A 17,580-nucleotide genomic window follows, 5' to 3' on the forward strand; every position below is an offset into this window, starting at 1 on the left:
AGCGGGGCTCTGCTCTCCCAGGGGAAGGCCGTGCTGGCCGCAGCAGCCCCAGGGCAGCACCCCGGTGCCCCCTTCACCTCACCGCCACGTCAAATGCCAGAAGGGAGCAATGCCCCAAACGTGGCAGCAGCCTCAGGGGAAGCTGTGCCGTCACACCCGAGGCTGCTTAGGAAAGCAAGGTATTCCTGCGACTCCTGCTCTCATAGAATCATTTTGGTGGGAAGAGACGCTTAAGATCATTGAGCCCAACCGTAACCTAAATTTGGCACTAAACCATGCCCCTAAGAGGCTCATCTATGCGTCTTTTAAACCCCTCCAGAGATGGTGGCTCCACCACTTCCCTGCGCAGCCCGTTCCAGTGTTTCACGACCCTTTCCGTGAGGAAATTTTTCCTAATACCCAATCTGAATCTCCCCTGGCGCAACTTGAAGCCGTTTCCCCTTGCCCTCTCCCCGGGACGCTTTCAGCCCCGCAGTGGCCCCGGGGTACAGCGCTGGAGCTCACACTCAACACCCTCCCCCGCCACCCCCATGGGCGTCTGACTACGGGACGTGACTTCCCGGCCCGGGGGCAGCGCCCGGCCCGGCCCCTCCGCCCACTGCGGGCGCCAGCGGGGCTGCCCGCGCTCTCAAGCGACTGCCCGCCCCGGGCCTGGCTCCCGCCCCGGGCCTGGCTCCCGCACCCGGCGGCTCCGCCGGCGCCGGGCTCGCAGGGAGCCGCCCGCCGCCGCGGTCTGGCCCGGCTGATCGCTGAGGTATCGCGGAGCGGGGAGCGCGACGGAGGCGCCATGTTGAGGCCGGCTGCGGAGGTAACGGCGCAGTGGCCGCTGCCGGGGCGCGGGGGTGGTGGCGGCGGTAGCGCTGTGTGCTGCGGCAGGGGCAGCGGGCGCGCAGCTCCCCCCACCTCGGCGCTGCCCGTCAGGCGAGGCCGGCGGACGCTTCCCTGTGCCCTGGCGCTGCGGAGGGGCGGCGGGAGCCCGCAGCGCGGGGGTTCCCACAGCGCCGTGAAATGGCCCCCCCGTGAAAATGACACGCACACACGCCCCCCCCTCCCGCCAGGAGAGCCAAACCGCTTCTCCCTGGGTCCGGTTTGTCCGTTAAGCACGGTGCTAGGCCCGGCTTAGGCCTCGGCGGCCAGCGGGGAGCGGGAGCAGCGGGAGCAGCTCCCTGAGGAGCGGGGGGCGTTGGAAGGTCGGTCCGTGTTTGCTTCGCCTTCTGCCGTGCCAGGAGTGCGAGGAGGGGCGACATTTCGCCCCTAAGCAACGCGGTAGTGGGTCGAACTTAGGCTAGATGGGTCCGAGGGCGTGCAGGAGGAATAGACATAAGGAAGTGTTAATGAAGGATTTGGAGACAAGACATGGAGTCAGCTCACCGTTGGCATTACCGAGTGGCATTTTGGTGCACAGTTCCTGCGTGACGCTGGCCCACCCGTTTTTACGGGGGTGATCGCGGGCTGGTTTGCAGGCCGATCTCCACTTGGTTTCTTGGGCCGGTGTCCGACACGCAGGTTACAGTGGTGTTGGTCAGCCGCTGGTGTCCTGAGGCCCGAGTCCAAACATCTTCCAGACGAGCTGCCATCTGTGGCCAGCTTCCACATGGGGCAAACGCCAGCTGCTTTCAAACACAAACAGCTGGGCTGCTTCTCCCAGCTGTTGTAATTACCCTACTGATTTATATCATAAGTGGCTATAATTCCCACTCGCAGAAGAGGCTGACCTTGAATATTGCAGGATGGATATCTGTAATGGTAGAAATGTGGGAATTTTTAGGGTATTTATTTCATTGGTCTCCATGCAGCATTGGTGCCTTGAGATATGTCAAATGCTGGCGTAAATATAGAAAGGAATTAAGAGAGTTTACTGAACGGAATTAAGAGAGTTCACACTTTTCAATGTATCATTTTTAATGAATATATAAAACCCAATTTCATTGCAAGTGCATTTCATATCTTATTTTAACCATTACATCAAGTGTCTTGATTGAGACTCTCAAATGTTTAGATGTTGTGTACTTTCATATTTAAGTATTCACATTTCAGCAGAATGAATTTTAGCAGACACTAATAATGTCTTTGATGGTATCATATGCTTCCTCTGCAGAGGGATCAGGAACATATGTGGCCTTCTGCACAGAAAGGATTTATTTTTAAAAGGAAAAAGTTATATAATTTTTCAGTGGAAAACCTGTAAAGGAATGATAAAGCAATATCTAACGTATGTCCTTGGCAATGGAATGACAAATAGAAATAGTATTGAATCGAGGCTTGAGTAGAAACTGAATGTTAAAGCAATAGAAGGTCTGTGTTCATCTGACAAATGATCAGAAACTCACAAAAGTTCATAAAACATGTTTTTATTACTTATATGTTCCATTTTTATATTAATTTGTCAGCACAATTTGCCATAAAAAGGCATTGCAACTAAACATGTGGTGTGCTAGAATTGAAGTCTTTGTTGGCTTTATATGAATAAGAATCTTTAAAGCTATTTTGTCAAGGAAATGTATTCAAGAGGAAGAATCGCTTGTTCCTCTCCAAAATGATTCCTATTTTGTTTCTAAAGTAGGAAGTGAATCCAAATGTACTTTGGATAGATAGAAGTACATTTTTACATGTTCATTCAGGCTCCTATTTGCAAGGCAGTCTGTTTTGTTGGACTTCTGTGCCTATGCAGAAGCTTACTGAAAGGAGGGTATGACATCCACCTTAGGAAAGCTTTGTTTAGATTGAGGCTGTCCAGGTTTCAAATCTGTACATCTGCAAGAGGATATAAACAGTATTTATAGAGACTGAAAAATAAGTGGACATGCAAGAATGTCAGATTTTAAACTTGCAGCTCACAACAAGTTCTCCATTTCAGTAGGTTTAAAAAAAACTCCCCCAATTAATTCTACCTAGGTAAACAAACAAGAAACACAAAAAGGAGTTAGAAAATAGTGGAGGAAAGCTCTTATACCAAGCAGGAATACGAGAGGTAACATTATTATAGGTGAACAGGGAAAGCATTGTCAGTCTTTTACAGTTGTGATAGAATGCTCAAAATTCTGATGGCTCCAGTGACCAGTACTTGAAGAAATGTTGTACATGATAGTGTAACCTTTCTTTTTCAAAACAGTAAACTCCTAATCGCTTTGTCTCTGGTGGGAAGATGAGAACACTAGAGGTTAACAGCCTTTAAAGAAATGCAGAACAGCTTCCAGGTTTTTACTTCTAAAAGCATTATAGTGTATAAGCCAATCTCAGTGTACTGGGGATTTTGAATTATGATTTTCCAGTGTTTGGAGGACAGGGTTATGAATGCTTCTTGTGCACAGACATTGAGTAGCGGGAGCAGTCCAGATGTCTGATACAGTCCCAGTGGTGTCGAGACAGAGAGAGCGCTTCATGAACTGGAACTGTTACCATTACCTGTATGAGGCAATACAGTTAATGTATGTTGAAGAAACCAGCTTCCCCTCAGAAGATATCACAACCTTGCTGAAATTATTTGGCTGATGTGCTGTCCTAAGTGACTGGATGTATGAATGTGATTGTTTGCATCCAGCCAGATGAACAGTTTAGGAAACTAAACTGTATCGAATGAAAGTAGTTAATAAATGATGACACAAAGCTGCTTAAGTCATATTGGTATTGCCCGGTATGTTTCTTGAGTGAGGAAGAATGTTTATACCATCCTCTTCCTTCACATTGTCTTTCAAATTTAACAATAATAATGCATTCTTTTTGTTTTAAAATCTGTTACTGTTGGAAAAACATTCACATTAGGAAATGAAGCAATTATTTCACAAAGTCCAGATAAAATAGTTTTACACAATACAGTGAGCAGGGACATCTTCAACTAGATCAAGTTGCTCAGAGCCCCATCCAGCCTGGCCTGGAATGTCTCCAGGGATGGGGCATCCACCACCTCTCTGGGCAACCTGGGCCAGTGTCTCACCACCCTCATTGTAAAAAATTTCTTCATCATGTCTAGCCTGAATCTCCTCTCCTTTAGTTTAAAACCATTACCCCTTGTCCTATCACTACAAGCCCTGCTAAAATGTCTGTCCCCATCTTTCTTGTAAGCCCCTTTAAGTACTGAAAGGCTGAGGTCAAACAAAGCCAGTGGCTAAGGAGTCTGGGAAGGGCAACAGCTTTTCCTGTCTCATTAAATCCATACATGTTTGTTTGATCTTATTAGAAAAATGTGCTGACAACTCTACTTTGGGATTGATCCCTGAGGCTTGATACCTTCATTATGCAGTCTATTGATTTTTTTAAAGGAAATAAGAGTTCCTGTAACAAAAAAATGGGGTTTCTAAAAGAAACAACTCCAAATCAGGATTAAAAATTTGCCTTGTAAAACAGGCTACTGTGTGCATCCTGACATGAATGTGATGTACTCTGCCTTCTCTCCCCTGCAAATCCCCTCTCTTGGGAAGAAAGCTGTGGGAGAATGGTCCCAGTGAGAGAAACACAGGATAGAGACAGTATAGCTCCAGATTAGTTAAGGGCGCTGTAGTTCAAGCAGTCACTGATGTAAAAAATGCAGAATAATGCTATTGCTCTGTCAGACTACTTTCCAATATGCACAAACTCTTTCACCAGGTGTTTCCTGGAAAATTTCTTGAAACAATCTTTTGTGTAACAAAGTTTAATGATCTGGACAACGGGATCAAGTGCACCTTCAGTAAGTTTGCAGATGACACCAAATTGGGTGGGAGTGTTGATCTGCTGGAAGGTAGGAAGGCCATACAGGGGGATCTGGACTGGCTGGATCGTTGTGCTGAGGCCAATTGTATGAGGTTCAACAAGGTCAAGTGCTGGGTCCTGCACTTGGGTCACAACAACCCCAGGCAGCGCTACAGGCTGAGGGAACAGTGGCTGGGAAGCTGCCTGGTGGAAAAGGATCTGGGGGTGCTGATTGACAGCTGGCTGAATATGAGCCAGCAGTGTGCGCAGGTGGCCAAGAAGGCCAACACCATCCCAGCTTGTATCAGGAATAGTGTGGCCAGCAGGACTAGGGAACTGATCATCCCCCTGTACTCGGCACTGGTGAGGCCCCACCTCAAATCCTGTGTTTGGTTTTGAGTCTCTCACTACAGGAAAGACATTGAGGTGCTGGAGAGAGTTCAGAGAAGGGCAACTAAGCTGGTGAGGGGTCTGGAGTACAAGTCTGATGAGGAGCAGCTGAGGGAACTGGGGCTGTTTAGCCTGGAGAAAAGAGGCTGAGGGGAGACCTGATCGCTGTCTGCAATTACCTGAAAGGAGGTTGTGGCATGGAGGGGGTTGGTCTCTTCTCCCAAGTGACAAGTGATAGGATGAGAGGAAATGGCCTCAAGCTGTGCCAGGGGAGGTTCAGATTGGTCATTAGGAAAAAATTCTTCAAGGAAAGGGTTGTCAGGCATTGGAACAGGCTGCCCAGGGAAATGGTGGAGGTGTTTAAAAGACATGTAGATGAGTTTCTTAGGGACATGGTTTAGTGCCAGTGTTGGGTTAATAGTTGGACTCAATGATCTTGATGGTCTCTTCCAGCCAAAATGATTATATAATTCTATATAGTATTCTTACTTAATTTTCCTTTTCTTGCTCACTGTGGTGCTGTTCTGTTGTGCGAGAAGAATAGAAGATGTGTTTTACCTCTGGCACTACAGTGATAGCATTCTGCAAGTGAAGCAGAGATTTTTGGGGAACGGTTTTGCAATAATCCCAAATTCGCATACTCCGCTGCTTACGGATCTTTTACCGAGAGGTGACCATCAGTGGTGATGGACGTCTAGCAATAGTACTATTGTATTATCTTGGTTATTATTGTGTTAACTTAGCTTTATTCATGTGGCTATTCTTCAAAGATGAACTTGTGTATAGTTCAGAAATTTTTAGAGGTGGGAGGCAGTTGGAATAAAAGCCCTGGAAAATGATTTCTTGGTGACATCTTTGATGTCCGCTCACCCACTGTAGATAGGATGAAGGAACGTTTTTGTGTTTGGAGGCTGGCTGTGAGAATTCTCTGATTTCCTCTTAGGTTCTGAGATTAAAATAGTATTTAATAATTTTCATTGTTTCTATGGAATTTAGGTTTCCCAAAGTAAGAAATCTGGTGTTTCCAGGACTCTGCTATGCACCGTCTCTGCTATGGTATTAACCACATTTTTGGCAGAAAACATATTACACCATTAGGATTACTTGGCTTCTTCTGATCTTTATGTTGGCTGTGGTCTAGATTTTCTTGTGATTACGTAGAATTCCTTGGAGAAAAAAATTGTCTACATCTGAGGAAGAGGACTGGTGTTCAGCCTTCTCTACCCTTCCAAAGCATTCATCCCCACTTATTTGGATGCCTTCTGAGTTTATCTTGGTTAGTCAGTGGGAGTTAGCTGTGCTAAGGCGAAACAGACTATGGCTGTAGCTACAGATAAGTCATGTAGCAGAGACAAGGCATTTACCCCAAATGTTTATTTTTTTGAGAAGGCAGTGTTTTTCCTGGGAGCTGGCTTTGCAGTCAGCAGCATCTCAGGCTGGGTTGGTTTGTTTGTTTTCTCCTGCTTAGTCATTTTACTGTTTAAAAAAGTTCTGATTCAACTTGGTATTATTACAGGATGACCATATTTTAAACCTGAGGTAGCCTGATTTATTTTCCTTAGGAGCAAAACTGACAAGATTTTTATTGATTCACCATCATTTATTCTTGTATACACAGGTGATTCATCCTACCATGCAGTCAGTGTGAGAGCTCCTAATGATTTGGCAAGAAAGTACCTCATCAGCACAGTATTACAGAGTCTTATTGTAAATATGAGTCAATCTCTACCTTGTAACCTTCAATAGACACTTGATGTTCTCATGTACTGCTAAAGTTAAGTAGGATGGAAATGTGTCTGTAGTTGTAGGAAGGATAAGGATGGTTTTTTTGTACTGCACAAAATTTTGATGCTGTCGTTTCTACTTTTGTTCTTGCATCTATACAATAACAAAAAAGCACGATTCATTTAATAACTTAAGGAAAAAAATCCTTTTCCTTGGATTTCTTACCTCTCGGAACTAGGAAGACAGCAGAACAATGCTGACTGAGTACGATTCAGTTAATTTTACAAATACTTGTTCAGCAACATTTGCCAAATAGCATTAAATCAGATAGAAAAATGGTCAAATTCCAAATTTCAAAACCATTGAAGCAATGTAGAGGACAATGACTGGATAAGGGATGTATCTCAGCACCTGTAGACTTACAGGGTTTTTTTTGCCAAATTTGGGCAAATAGGTACCCTAAAATGTGAATTGTCCTAAAGGTCACAGGGAAATATTTTTTTCTTAAGTGGCCGGAGTTCTTAGTATGCACGTTTTCACAAGACTCCATGAGTTTGCTATGCTACAGCTCCCTCAAGTGGTAAAATAATTTCTGGTTTGGAATTGCAGCTTGGTTTCTATGAAACGCTTTCTCTTCAGAAAGTTTTGAGGCTTCCCCAACTTCCTCTTTGTTCTATCTATTTTTTTCTTCTTCCCACCCTCCCTTTCAAATGTTGAACATTATGAACAACTGCTTAGGACTATGGGATTATCAGAGGAGAATTCCTGTGGGTTGAAAGGTTATGATGGTGATCTTTGTTCTGCAGCTGACCTATTGAACCAGTCTGGGCAGGTCATTTCACCCTGTAAGCCTCACTTCTGTTGTCTGGGAACTAAGGAGAGTGATTGATATTTGTAGATTAACTAGAATATTTTTAATGCCAACTTCTAAATTCTTCTTGAATGTAACTCTTATTTCAATCAATGGTTTCGTTTACCTGACATAGCGGAAAACTCAAAAATCCCTTGTCAGTGGGCAGAGATCTGGCAGTTGTCTCAGATATCACAGACTTCCACTGTTCTTTCCAAAAAGTAACAAAATAAAGCCTACACATACCTAAAGGTTTTGCCATCATTGCACAAAATACCCAAACCCTGATTTACAGTAGAAACAACAGAGTTCAAGGAACAGGAGTCTGAGCAGGAAGGCTTGCTATAGTCAGCTTCCTGGTGAACTTTGGCTGGAAACCACACTCTGGTATCACCACTGCATGAGTAATTTCTTGTTTTTCCCTATGAGAACATGAAGAACATGCTTTTTACAGTTGTCTATGGAAATAGTGTTGTGCCTTGATTAGAGAAGCAGAAGAGATCCTTGACATCCAGACTTAATACAAAATGCTGTGCAGGATTGCCAGTATTGAAGAGTTCTGCCTCATCCTTTGAAGGAAGCCAGCAACAAAATGAACCATTTCATAACCTTGTATGTTCTTTATAAGTTCAGGCATTTCTGTTTAATTTCTGATCCTGTAAAATAATGGTCTTAGTCAACCTTAGTGATAAATCCAGTCCTTGCTTGATTTATAGGGCAACAAATATGCAAACAACTCTGTTTTTTTCAGCACACTGCCTTTTAATTTGAAAGCTGAGATGAAATTTATGATTGAGTAGTTAGTGTAGTATTTCAGATGTATGTATTACTTTTCGTCTTGAAGGATCTTAAAATACTTTGCAAACTAGGTTCACACAACGAAGCCAGATGCCATTCCAAAAATGCTTTCCCCACAGAAACATCTCTATTGTCACTGATGGAAACATGTTTATTACCTTTATTTAGTGGGTTTTCTGCTGGCTGTTTCCTGTGCCTCAGCCAGTTACCAGTGAATATCCTGTTCCATTGAAGTAATTAATTATGGATTTGGTTCTGTTCTTGTCATATATTTTTGATGATTTTTTTTCTGTTACTTTTACCTAGCTTTGCTTAATAATTTCAAAGAGAATCGCTCAGTCCTGCCTCTTTTCTGCATTGGACATACTGAGGAAAGTATTCCCTTCTAAGTGATTGGTTTAACTTAAATGTCAGTAGTCTCTTAGGTGGTTGAATTTTGAAAATGATTTTTAAATTGTTCATATTTTGATGTCTGTGTTCTGTTCTCAGTTTGTTATATTAACTGCTGACATAACATTTATGCACTTGAATTTAATGTTGCATAAACTTGAAATATCAATGCATGACTAAGATGATCTTAAAATTTCTAATATCTTGATTTATTGTCTTAGTGCCTGTGTGGAAAAGGTCCTCAGGTAGAACATATATACTGCATTTAATCCAATCTAACCCAGGCTTTTATATATTGGGTAGAGGGTTAAAAAAACCCAAAACAGGTGTGGGGTGATGAGTTAGCATACGGCAGCACCTTCTCAGCAGCTATAGGTGTCCAGTGAGTGTAAGGTGAGTGTGTGGCAGAACGGCTGCGTCCTTGCTCCAGATGCCAGTGTGGGCTTCTGCTCCTCTCAGAGGCTTTGTGAGTGTCACCCCAGCTGTCGATGCCTACTCAGAGCTGTGGAGCTGAATGAGTCTTTTTCAGCCGTATAATTTTCTTGTGTGAGATTGGCCACAGAAATGGGCATGTCTTCACTTTGCTGCCCTGATGGGCTGCCTAGGGTCGGGTGGACAACCACGAGCAAGGATCACTACCATAGAGCTGATGATATCCATGGACTTTATGCACCATTTCTTATGTATGGATCCTCATCCTGCAATATTAGAGAGGGAACTTTCTATGAAGCGTAGTCCTCAACAGAAGATCAAAATATCTCACCTTTGTCACAGCTTAAAAGTATAGGCATGGACAAATTATCAGCAGGGCACTATGTGTGTAGTAGTTTCTTCTCATGCTATAGTCCTGTATACTAAATATTGAGAATTCATGAAGTCATCTTGCACTTGGATAAGTGTATTTTATGGTTTGTGTAGGACAATACAATTCATATATTGGTGCAGGAACTGAAGAAAATTACATTTGAAGTGGGGAATGCTGGAAGGAGCAGAACTGATTCTAAGGCATAGGGCAGTCATACTGGTTGAACATATGCCTATGTCTCCAGCTCTGCCCTAGATTGCATGAAAAGCAGTAAATGCCAGCAGATCATCATTTTCTAGTGTAATCTACTTTGTATTCAGGAGACAGGGAACTGTCCTGCTGTGGTGACGACTGCCCTATGTAAAAAACCACATCTTTTTACTCTCACAGCCTCTGCGTGTTCCTGCAGCACTACAGATGAGCAAGGATGCAATTCTATGTGCTTTTCAGTGTGGCAATGCATAGAGTTCAAATTAAGTATTTGAGAAATGCATTCTGTTTCTCTGATTCTGGAACTTCTTGAGTAGCGAATCAGTTCCCATAATAGCCATTACTGAGGTTTCACAGGACTTGTGTCAGACAAGAATGAGTTGTTTGAATACAGGTTAAGTGAATGCAGAGATCATTCACTGTGAAGGTTGGGTTGCTCTGTGGTTCAGGCTCCTAGAAACAGACAAAGGTTTATGCTCGCTCTGTCCTTTTGTGGAGCTCTCAGGCCCTACCTCAAGCTTGAACTTACTTCTGTAATGCAGAAAACAAGTTAGCTGGGCTGGTGGTCGCAGAAAGCAGCGGAGTGTACAAATTACCTGGCTGTATCACTTGTCCCTCCTCTCCCCCATTCTTAAATTTCGTCATGGAAACAGTGATGGTGCAAGAAGTCTGTTTCTGAGTTCCTTTAAATATGGACATGTGTAGCTAGCTTTGTATCAGTCTCTATCAGGCAGATGACTTTTTCTAGACTAGAATCAAGATGTACTCATCTTCAGACAAAACACTGGCTTTGTGCACAAATTTAGAAGACTTAGCTCCTAAGAAAAGAGAAACACTTAACACTGACAACACACCATTCAATTCTGCATTCTACTTTTAATTCTCCTTTTCATCAAGCAAGAGAATAATGTTAGTAGTATCAACTCTTTTTGTGTGTAAATTCACACATAGTAATGCACTTAATATTTTTTGGTCAAAGGACTTGATAAAAAGGAATCAAAAGGAAATCTTATTTAAGCCATAAGAATCTGCATTCTGAAATAGCCTTTTTCTTTTAATTTTAACGCATCGGAATATACAGAAGCATAATTTAATAGTGTACAGCTGTAAGAAAATAGTTATTTTCTAGGATACAGAGAGATGTGTTCTTAGCTTTTAAGAATTTCCAAAACCAGCGATTAGGAGTTTGTAGATGTCAGTGTTTTGAAACTGTTTTGCAGGTGACACTGTTTTTGAGCTGCCCTGCCTTGACGATCGAACTGTAACGTGATGCCAGAGCCAGCAAGGGAAAGGGCAACAGTGAGCACCTCAGTTATAAGTTTACTAGTTGGACTTGCTTCTCTGTTAGCAGCTGTAAAGAGAAACTTTTGGAAGAGGCAGAATATGTGCTCTCTTGCATAGCAAGTGAAAGGTTGAGGATCATGCGGGAATCAGAATGGTGTTTTGGGCTTAAGATGCACTGTGTTATGTCAGACTCACTTAAATTGCAGCAGAGTAGTTCCAAACCTTTGCTTTGCAGCCCCAAATAAAATGCGTTCAGCTACTTACTGGTTAGTAATTGAAGAAATCCCTAATATGAAGTTATGGTGACATATTAAAGTTCCTCAAGAGTTCTGAAAACTCTCCACCAAGTGCTTGAAAAAGTCTTTTAGATGTGCGGTTTTTGGTCAGAATCCATGCCCACATTAGGTGGTTAATTTCATTCTTTTGAAGTAAGAAGGGCTTGAGGAAAAAGTCTAAAATGAAAAAACAAAACAAAACAAAAATTCACAGGTATCTCATCTGTCAGCTGTAGAAGTTATTGTTAACTGAAACAGTGTAAGCGTGCAAGTTTCCTTAAACTTTCTAACTTTGTATGGTCATTCTTAAGCCATCTGTCTTATTTCTGCACGTATCAATGATTCTCCACTATAAAAGCTACAACATGTACACAACAGTGGCAAAACCAAACAAATATGTGAAAATCATAGCTGTGCTACACATTCCTCTCTACTCCAAATCAGTCTTCTGATGCCAAAACCTATATACTTGATTTTAACTAAAGCATTTGTTATGAGAAACCAAGTGGTAACTTGCAGACTTTATTAAAAACAAAACCACAAAGAGCCAAACATCTCAGCATCTATTATAAGGATTTGTGAAGACATCTTGATGAACAGGGTATAGTCGCAGGAATAACTGATTAAAAAAAAAAAAGAAAGCAAATAAACAAAACACACCAACAACCCAAAACCAACCAAACAAAAAACCCACTCCCCCCCCCCAAAAAAAAACCCACAAACAAACAACCCAAACACAAGAACACAAAACCACACAAAACAACCAAACACACAATCCCCCTCAAAACTGCAACCAAAAAAGTACCTTACAATGTGGAGTTTTTCAACCCACTTTGATTTTTCTGTTATTCTGTATCATTGCAACTTGTACTGAGTTCATTGGTAGTCAGATGCTTGAAAACTGTGAAAAATGGAAAAAGAGGTTTAAATACAGGTTCCCAAAAGTTAAGACATCAGTCACTTTTTTTGAGGAGAGATATTTTGTATTTGCATTCTGGAAAGATGACAGCAATGATCTCCCTGGGTTTGGAGTCTTGCAATAAACTTCTGTCTCATTGCAACTTTCATATTAAATTAGTGCAGTGTTTACTCACAACTCTGCTTTTGGAGATTATCAGGAAGCTTTTACAAAACGTGTTCAACAGTGTGAGAGCATTATATTGTTCAAATACCTGTTACAGCAGAAGGTCCCGGACATGGGTTTTAATAGACTTCAGATTTCTGTGATAGAAAAACAAACTGATTTTCCCAAACCAGCATTCTTATTAATTTGTTGACATCAATACTGTAAAAACTCTACTCATATTTTTATTGTTTCTCTGTATGTGTGAGGAGGGGGAGATACATAGCCTATAAAGCCTCCTTTTTATTTTTCGTAAAGCATATCATTTGAGAAGACTGTCTAGATTTTAAACATCAATGGGTGATCATCTGGTGCTTTTGGTGAAAAATGCTTAATTTCAGAACTCATTGCTTCTTGGCAGTCCAGTGGTATTAGAGTCTACTAACATGCAAACACTGTGAAGTCTGCCTGTGATCTCCTACAGCAGAGGGCTTGTATAGTAACCTACCTTCTTGTAGCAGTTGAGGATCTCCGTGTGAACTTCTGTTGTGGTGTGCATGCATAGAAAAACAAGTATGACAAACATTTTTATTATGCTAGTAGTGTGTTTGTTAGTGTGGGTTTTTTTGGCAAGACACTGTGCTTTTCCTTAAAAATTAGTGTCATACTCTGCTTTTTTCAATTGTTAATGCTACCTCAGCAGAAGTCCCTGTGGGCTCTCCTTTCTGCTGGCATTTTCCTTGCATGAGTTAGACTAGCGTGCCCACTTGCATTTTTCCAGGGCCCAGGCTCATCTGCATTTTGAATTTGCTCCACTAACTCTGCTGTACAGCATTTCAAGAAAAAGCTGGAAAAAACAGTAAGGTATACAAATAAAATTGTGTAAAATAACGTAAATAAAAATAAAAGCTTGTGAGAATGTACAGAAAATGAATTAATGTCATAGCTGCAATAAATATGATAAACGTTTTTTCACTTTCAGGTTTAAAAATGTCTGACCGGGAAGATATTGTACGCAGAGCCCATTGTATTGAAAAACTACTGTCTGAGAACAGCTTCCAAGATGTTGAGGATCATCTTAAAGAGCTTGAAGATGTTGATATGACTATAGAGTATCTTCAGGGGACAGAAGTTGCTAGGGCTGTATACAGAGTACTCAAGAGCTGCCCTTCAGTGAAGCTGAAAAAGAAAGCAAAGCAGTTATTATCAAGGTGGAAAGCACTTCACAAGAATTACTGTGTTCAGTCAGTGCAAGTTAAAAAGTCAGTTTCGGTGTATGTGAAAGAGGAAACTGAACATCTCAGTGTGGTTTCTCGAGAGCAGTCGCTGTCTGAAGGACCAGGTCAGCAGAAGGCATTAGATGCTACTAGTTCTAAAATTCTGTTTGCATTACAAGCTGTTAAAAATGTGGCATGTAACGATGCACAAGGCAGCATGAATCAGCTTTCTTCTTTTGAGGAACAACACATTGATAATGAAGATTCTAAACCTCTTGTTAACAAAGCAAGTCTGCAGCAGGATCCAGTGAGAGTTCTGAGGTGTAAATGTATGGATCTTCTTTATAAAGCTTTGACTGGTTCTGCCAAAGACAAAGAAGAAACTGATAAATGGCTAGAGCTATCTAAAGAAATCGAAGAACATATTTTTTCTCTTCATGCTAAAAACAACAAAAAGTATAAAAATTGCATCAGAAGCAAAATCTCTAACTTGAAGAACCCTAAAAGTTGCCACTTAAGACATAACCTTTTTTCAGGGACTTTGAGTCCAAAGGCTTTTGCTGAGATGACAGTGATGGAAATGGCCAGCGATGAACTGAAACAGCTCAGGGCTCTGTACACAGAATCATCTGTTCAGGAACATCAGCTTCCACAAGTTATTAATGGCACACAGACAAACAAAATAAAGTGTCGGCGCTGTGAAAAATTTGATTGCACTGTCACTATGATCGCCAGAGGAACTCTCTTTCTTCCAGGTTGGGTACGAAACACAAATCCAGATGAACAAATGTTGACTTACGTTATTTGTAATGAATGTGGAGAACAGTGGTATCACAGCAGATGGATTTGTTTGTAACGCTATCCCTCTTTAATAAGTGGTTTAGGAACATAGATAATGAGCAGGTATCTGTTGAAACTGTGTAATTTGAATTTTTTAATTGATATTATGTAGATGCTGCTACTATGAAGTGCAAAATCAGTTTTAAAAAACTGCTAAGTTATTTTTGAAGATTACTTGAATAAATCTATGTGTTTTTAAGTAATGTCAATATGTAAAGAAATAAAAGGGAAAAATGATAACACTTATCTGAGAGAGGAGTGTTCGTTAGTAAATCCATCAAAAATATTCCAAGTGCTGCATTTTTTTTCCCCAAGGTATCAAGTACTTGGAATTTTCATTATCTTCAGCAGGAGTTCTTTCACAGCACATAAGTTTTGTTTACAGTAAACAAGCTGTTTGCAAAACGGCTGTTCACATACTTGCGTGCATTGCAGAATGTTCAGCGTGGCTTCACTCCTTAATTAAATCACTTTTTGCAAGTAAGTGTTAGATGATTAAATTGATTTGAGAGGTAAAGTCTGCAAGGAAGAAAGGACTGAAAAACAGAGCGTAAAAGGGAGAGAAGGCAGCTAGCCAATGAAAGCAAAAATGAAATTCTGCTGTAGCTTTTTATAGCTATTGGGAGGAGAATAGGTCTTGTGACAATCTTATCAGTTTGCAGTTCAGATTTGCAATGTAAGATGGTGTGTCCTGCAACTGTTAAGAAATTAATGCAGGATCAGACAATGGTTTATTTCAGAAAATTATGTAAATATGCTATCAAATTTATCTTTATTTAATAAAGCTACGAAGTTAATAGAAGTTAATGACTTCCTGAATGGATATCCTCTCCTGAACTGGCATATCGGCCCTGAATTGAGCAAATAAATGTTTTTATATAGAAATAGAAGGAAATCTAATAGCTAAAGTTTTTATACATATTGTATTCCACAGTCAACAGGATTCCCACTGGCTGTATACTAGAAACGTTTATCAAAAAATATCACCATAGTGTTTGGTTTTTTGTGTTGTGGGGTTTTTTTTCCATTTTTTCTGGAAGACTTTAGGTGACTTCAAAATCAGCTATCTGAATACTTTGAATGGAGTATATATCAGAAGTCAGGGAGATGTTTCTTTTGTGAACTGGGAGAACCACCCAAATCCAGGTGTCTTTCACAGCTGTATTTTGGTCTGTAGGAGACTATGTGTCTCTGTTTTGGTTTCTTCACTGTTTTTGAGTTACTGTAAATGTTTAAATGAGAGGAAATGGGTCTTGCGTTGAGTCCTAATTTTCTGAGCACACTAATGTGCCAACTCACAGGCCTAGGGAAATGCAGTGAAGAATAAGTCTGCCTGCCTGCGAGGTCAGGTTCTTGCAGCAAAGCACTAGTACTGTCTGGAAACATGCCCTTCATAATGAGTTTCCTTGTTGGGAGTATGGACGAGATGGTGAAACAGGTCAATAAATTACCAAAGTCATGCTTTAGGCACAGAGTGTTTTGTTTCACCCTAGGGTACAAACACAATAAAACTGCATACGTAGCATTAATGGAGATATCTTTTACAAATGCACAACAGGCGTTACACAGTTCAAGGCTAAAATGCACCAGCTGAGCAGAGGAACCTGGTGAGTATTTGCTGGAGGCACGAAGGATGGTTCCTGCACCCACCGCAGCTGGGGCTGGGCAGCTGCTCTGGGCCAAGGCACTGCCCTGCAGCTCTCCAGCCACATTGATGAAGGAGTGAGGAGCATGAGACGAGAAAATAGCTGGTGGTGAACTAAAAGGCAGCCAGGACTGAAAGCAGAAGAGAGGCTTTTATCTGTATATGGTGAAATCAGTGTAGAAGCTGATGTTACAAAAAGGCACTTAGTATTATTCTACTGAAAAACAAGCAAAAAGAAAAAAAAAATAAATTCCGTTCCATGAAGAGTTAACAGTTAACTTTCAGCGATGTGTTTTACTGTGGTATTACCTAGATTTGTATCCTATGAAAATGTGTGTTTTAGTGGAATTGCACTGATGTAAAACAAATATTAAAGCATTGGACCAGATCCTCAGTGTTCAACCATATAACTGATCAGTTAATACCTGACCTTCCTACCCAGCCTTTACCCATGTGCTGGAATTGATGCTTACAAGTAGTCCTGCTTGTTTAAGTGGAAGTACTTCTGTGTAAAGTATTATTTTTAGCTTTCAGGAAAACCATAGGAAAGCAAACACCTCTGTGTTACTGGTTCACAGTAAGCACAGAGTTGTGTGCTGTCATTTTGGAGGTTGTGGTCCTGTTGAGGAGAGCTGTATGCCAGTGCTGTGCTGCGTCAGAGCACTGTGTAGCAGGAGACTTTATTTTAGCTCTGAACAATGGACACTTACAAATAATTTCTGCATGCAGATGGTTTTGAAGCCATTCCAGTAATGTACAGCTCATCCAAGTTTTGTCTTGGTGACGGGAAATGTTACCAGGCATGGACGGTGGCTTTCATAGAATATAATTCAAGGATAAAATTTGTAGCTGTAATGCTGACTACATTTGTGACATAATATTTTCCTTTGAACTGCCCATCGCTAAATGTATAGTGCTAAGCTATATGCCCCAACATGACTGGGATTTTCTACAGATCCATATTTACTGAGTAGCTAAGTAAACAGCAGATATCTTAAATTAAAAGTCATTGAGCAAACCTGCCTCACTGCAGGTCTGAGTGAACCATACCTGCAGCAGCAACAGGGTCGTTTGGTTCTAACCTTTCACATCTTTCCCTTTCTTCTAAGATGTGGAAAATAATAAAATCCAGTTACTAACAACTGCACTTGCAACTTATGGTATAGAAACAACTGTTAGTAACTACAAATAGTCAAAAAATGGATTGTAACCATGCCCCTTTTACAACTATCGCTTAAGTTTCTTCTATCTGTTTCAAACTGAGAGCAGTCAGAAATCTTGGTACCCTCACAGTTGTAAACTCAGTGCTTTAAATAGTTTTCCATGGTAATAAATTGTGAGCAGGCATTCCTCTGTTGCCCCTTCCTTCCCAATAACAATTGAACGTGAGACCTGGCTTTGTAGCAAATTAGTTAAAGAT

The 17,580-nt window shown here is 41.3% G+C and overlaps 1 protein-coding gene across 1 annotated transcript; it reads left to right on the forward strand.

The window, feature by feature from the left end:
* Positions 1-632: 632 nt before the first annotated feature.
* TCEANC (transcription elongation factor A N-terminal and central domain containing) lies at positions 633-16,806 on the forward strand. The gene is made up of 2 exons (XM_065647440.1): positions 633-808; positions 13,441-16,806. Exon 2 carries the CDS (start codon positions 13,449-13,451, stop codon positions 14,529-14,531), a length of 1,083 nt encoding a protein of 360 aa, XP_065503512.1. The 5' UTR covers positions 633-808; positions 13,441-13,448; the 3' UTR covers positions 14,532-16,806.
* Positions 16,807-17,580: the final 774 nt, after the last annotated feature.

The sequence above is a fragment of the Caloenas nicobarica genome, chromosome 1 (genome assembly GCF_036013445.1).
Source record: "Caloenas nicobarica isolate bCalNic1 chromosome 1, bCalNic1.hap1, whole genome shotgun sequence".
NCBI lineage: Eukaryota > Metazoa > Chordata > Aves > Columbiformes > Columbidae > Caloenas > Caloenas nicobarica.

Bases quoted from the DNA above. Each gene is read 5' to 3' on its own strand.
- TCEANC (XM_065647440.1), top strand. From the start codon at position 13,449: ATGTCTGACCGGGAAGATATTGTACGCAGAGCCCATTGTATTGAAAAA.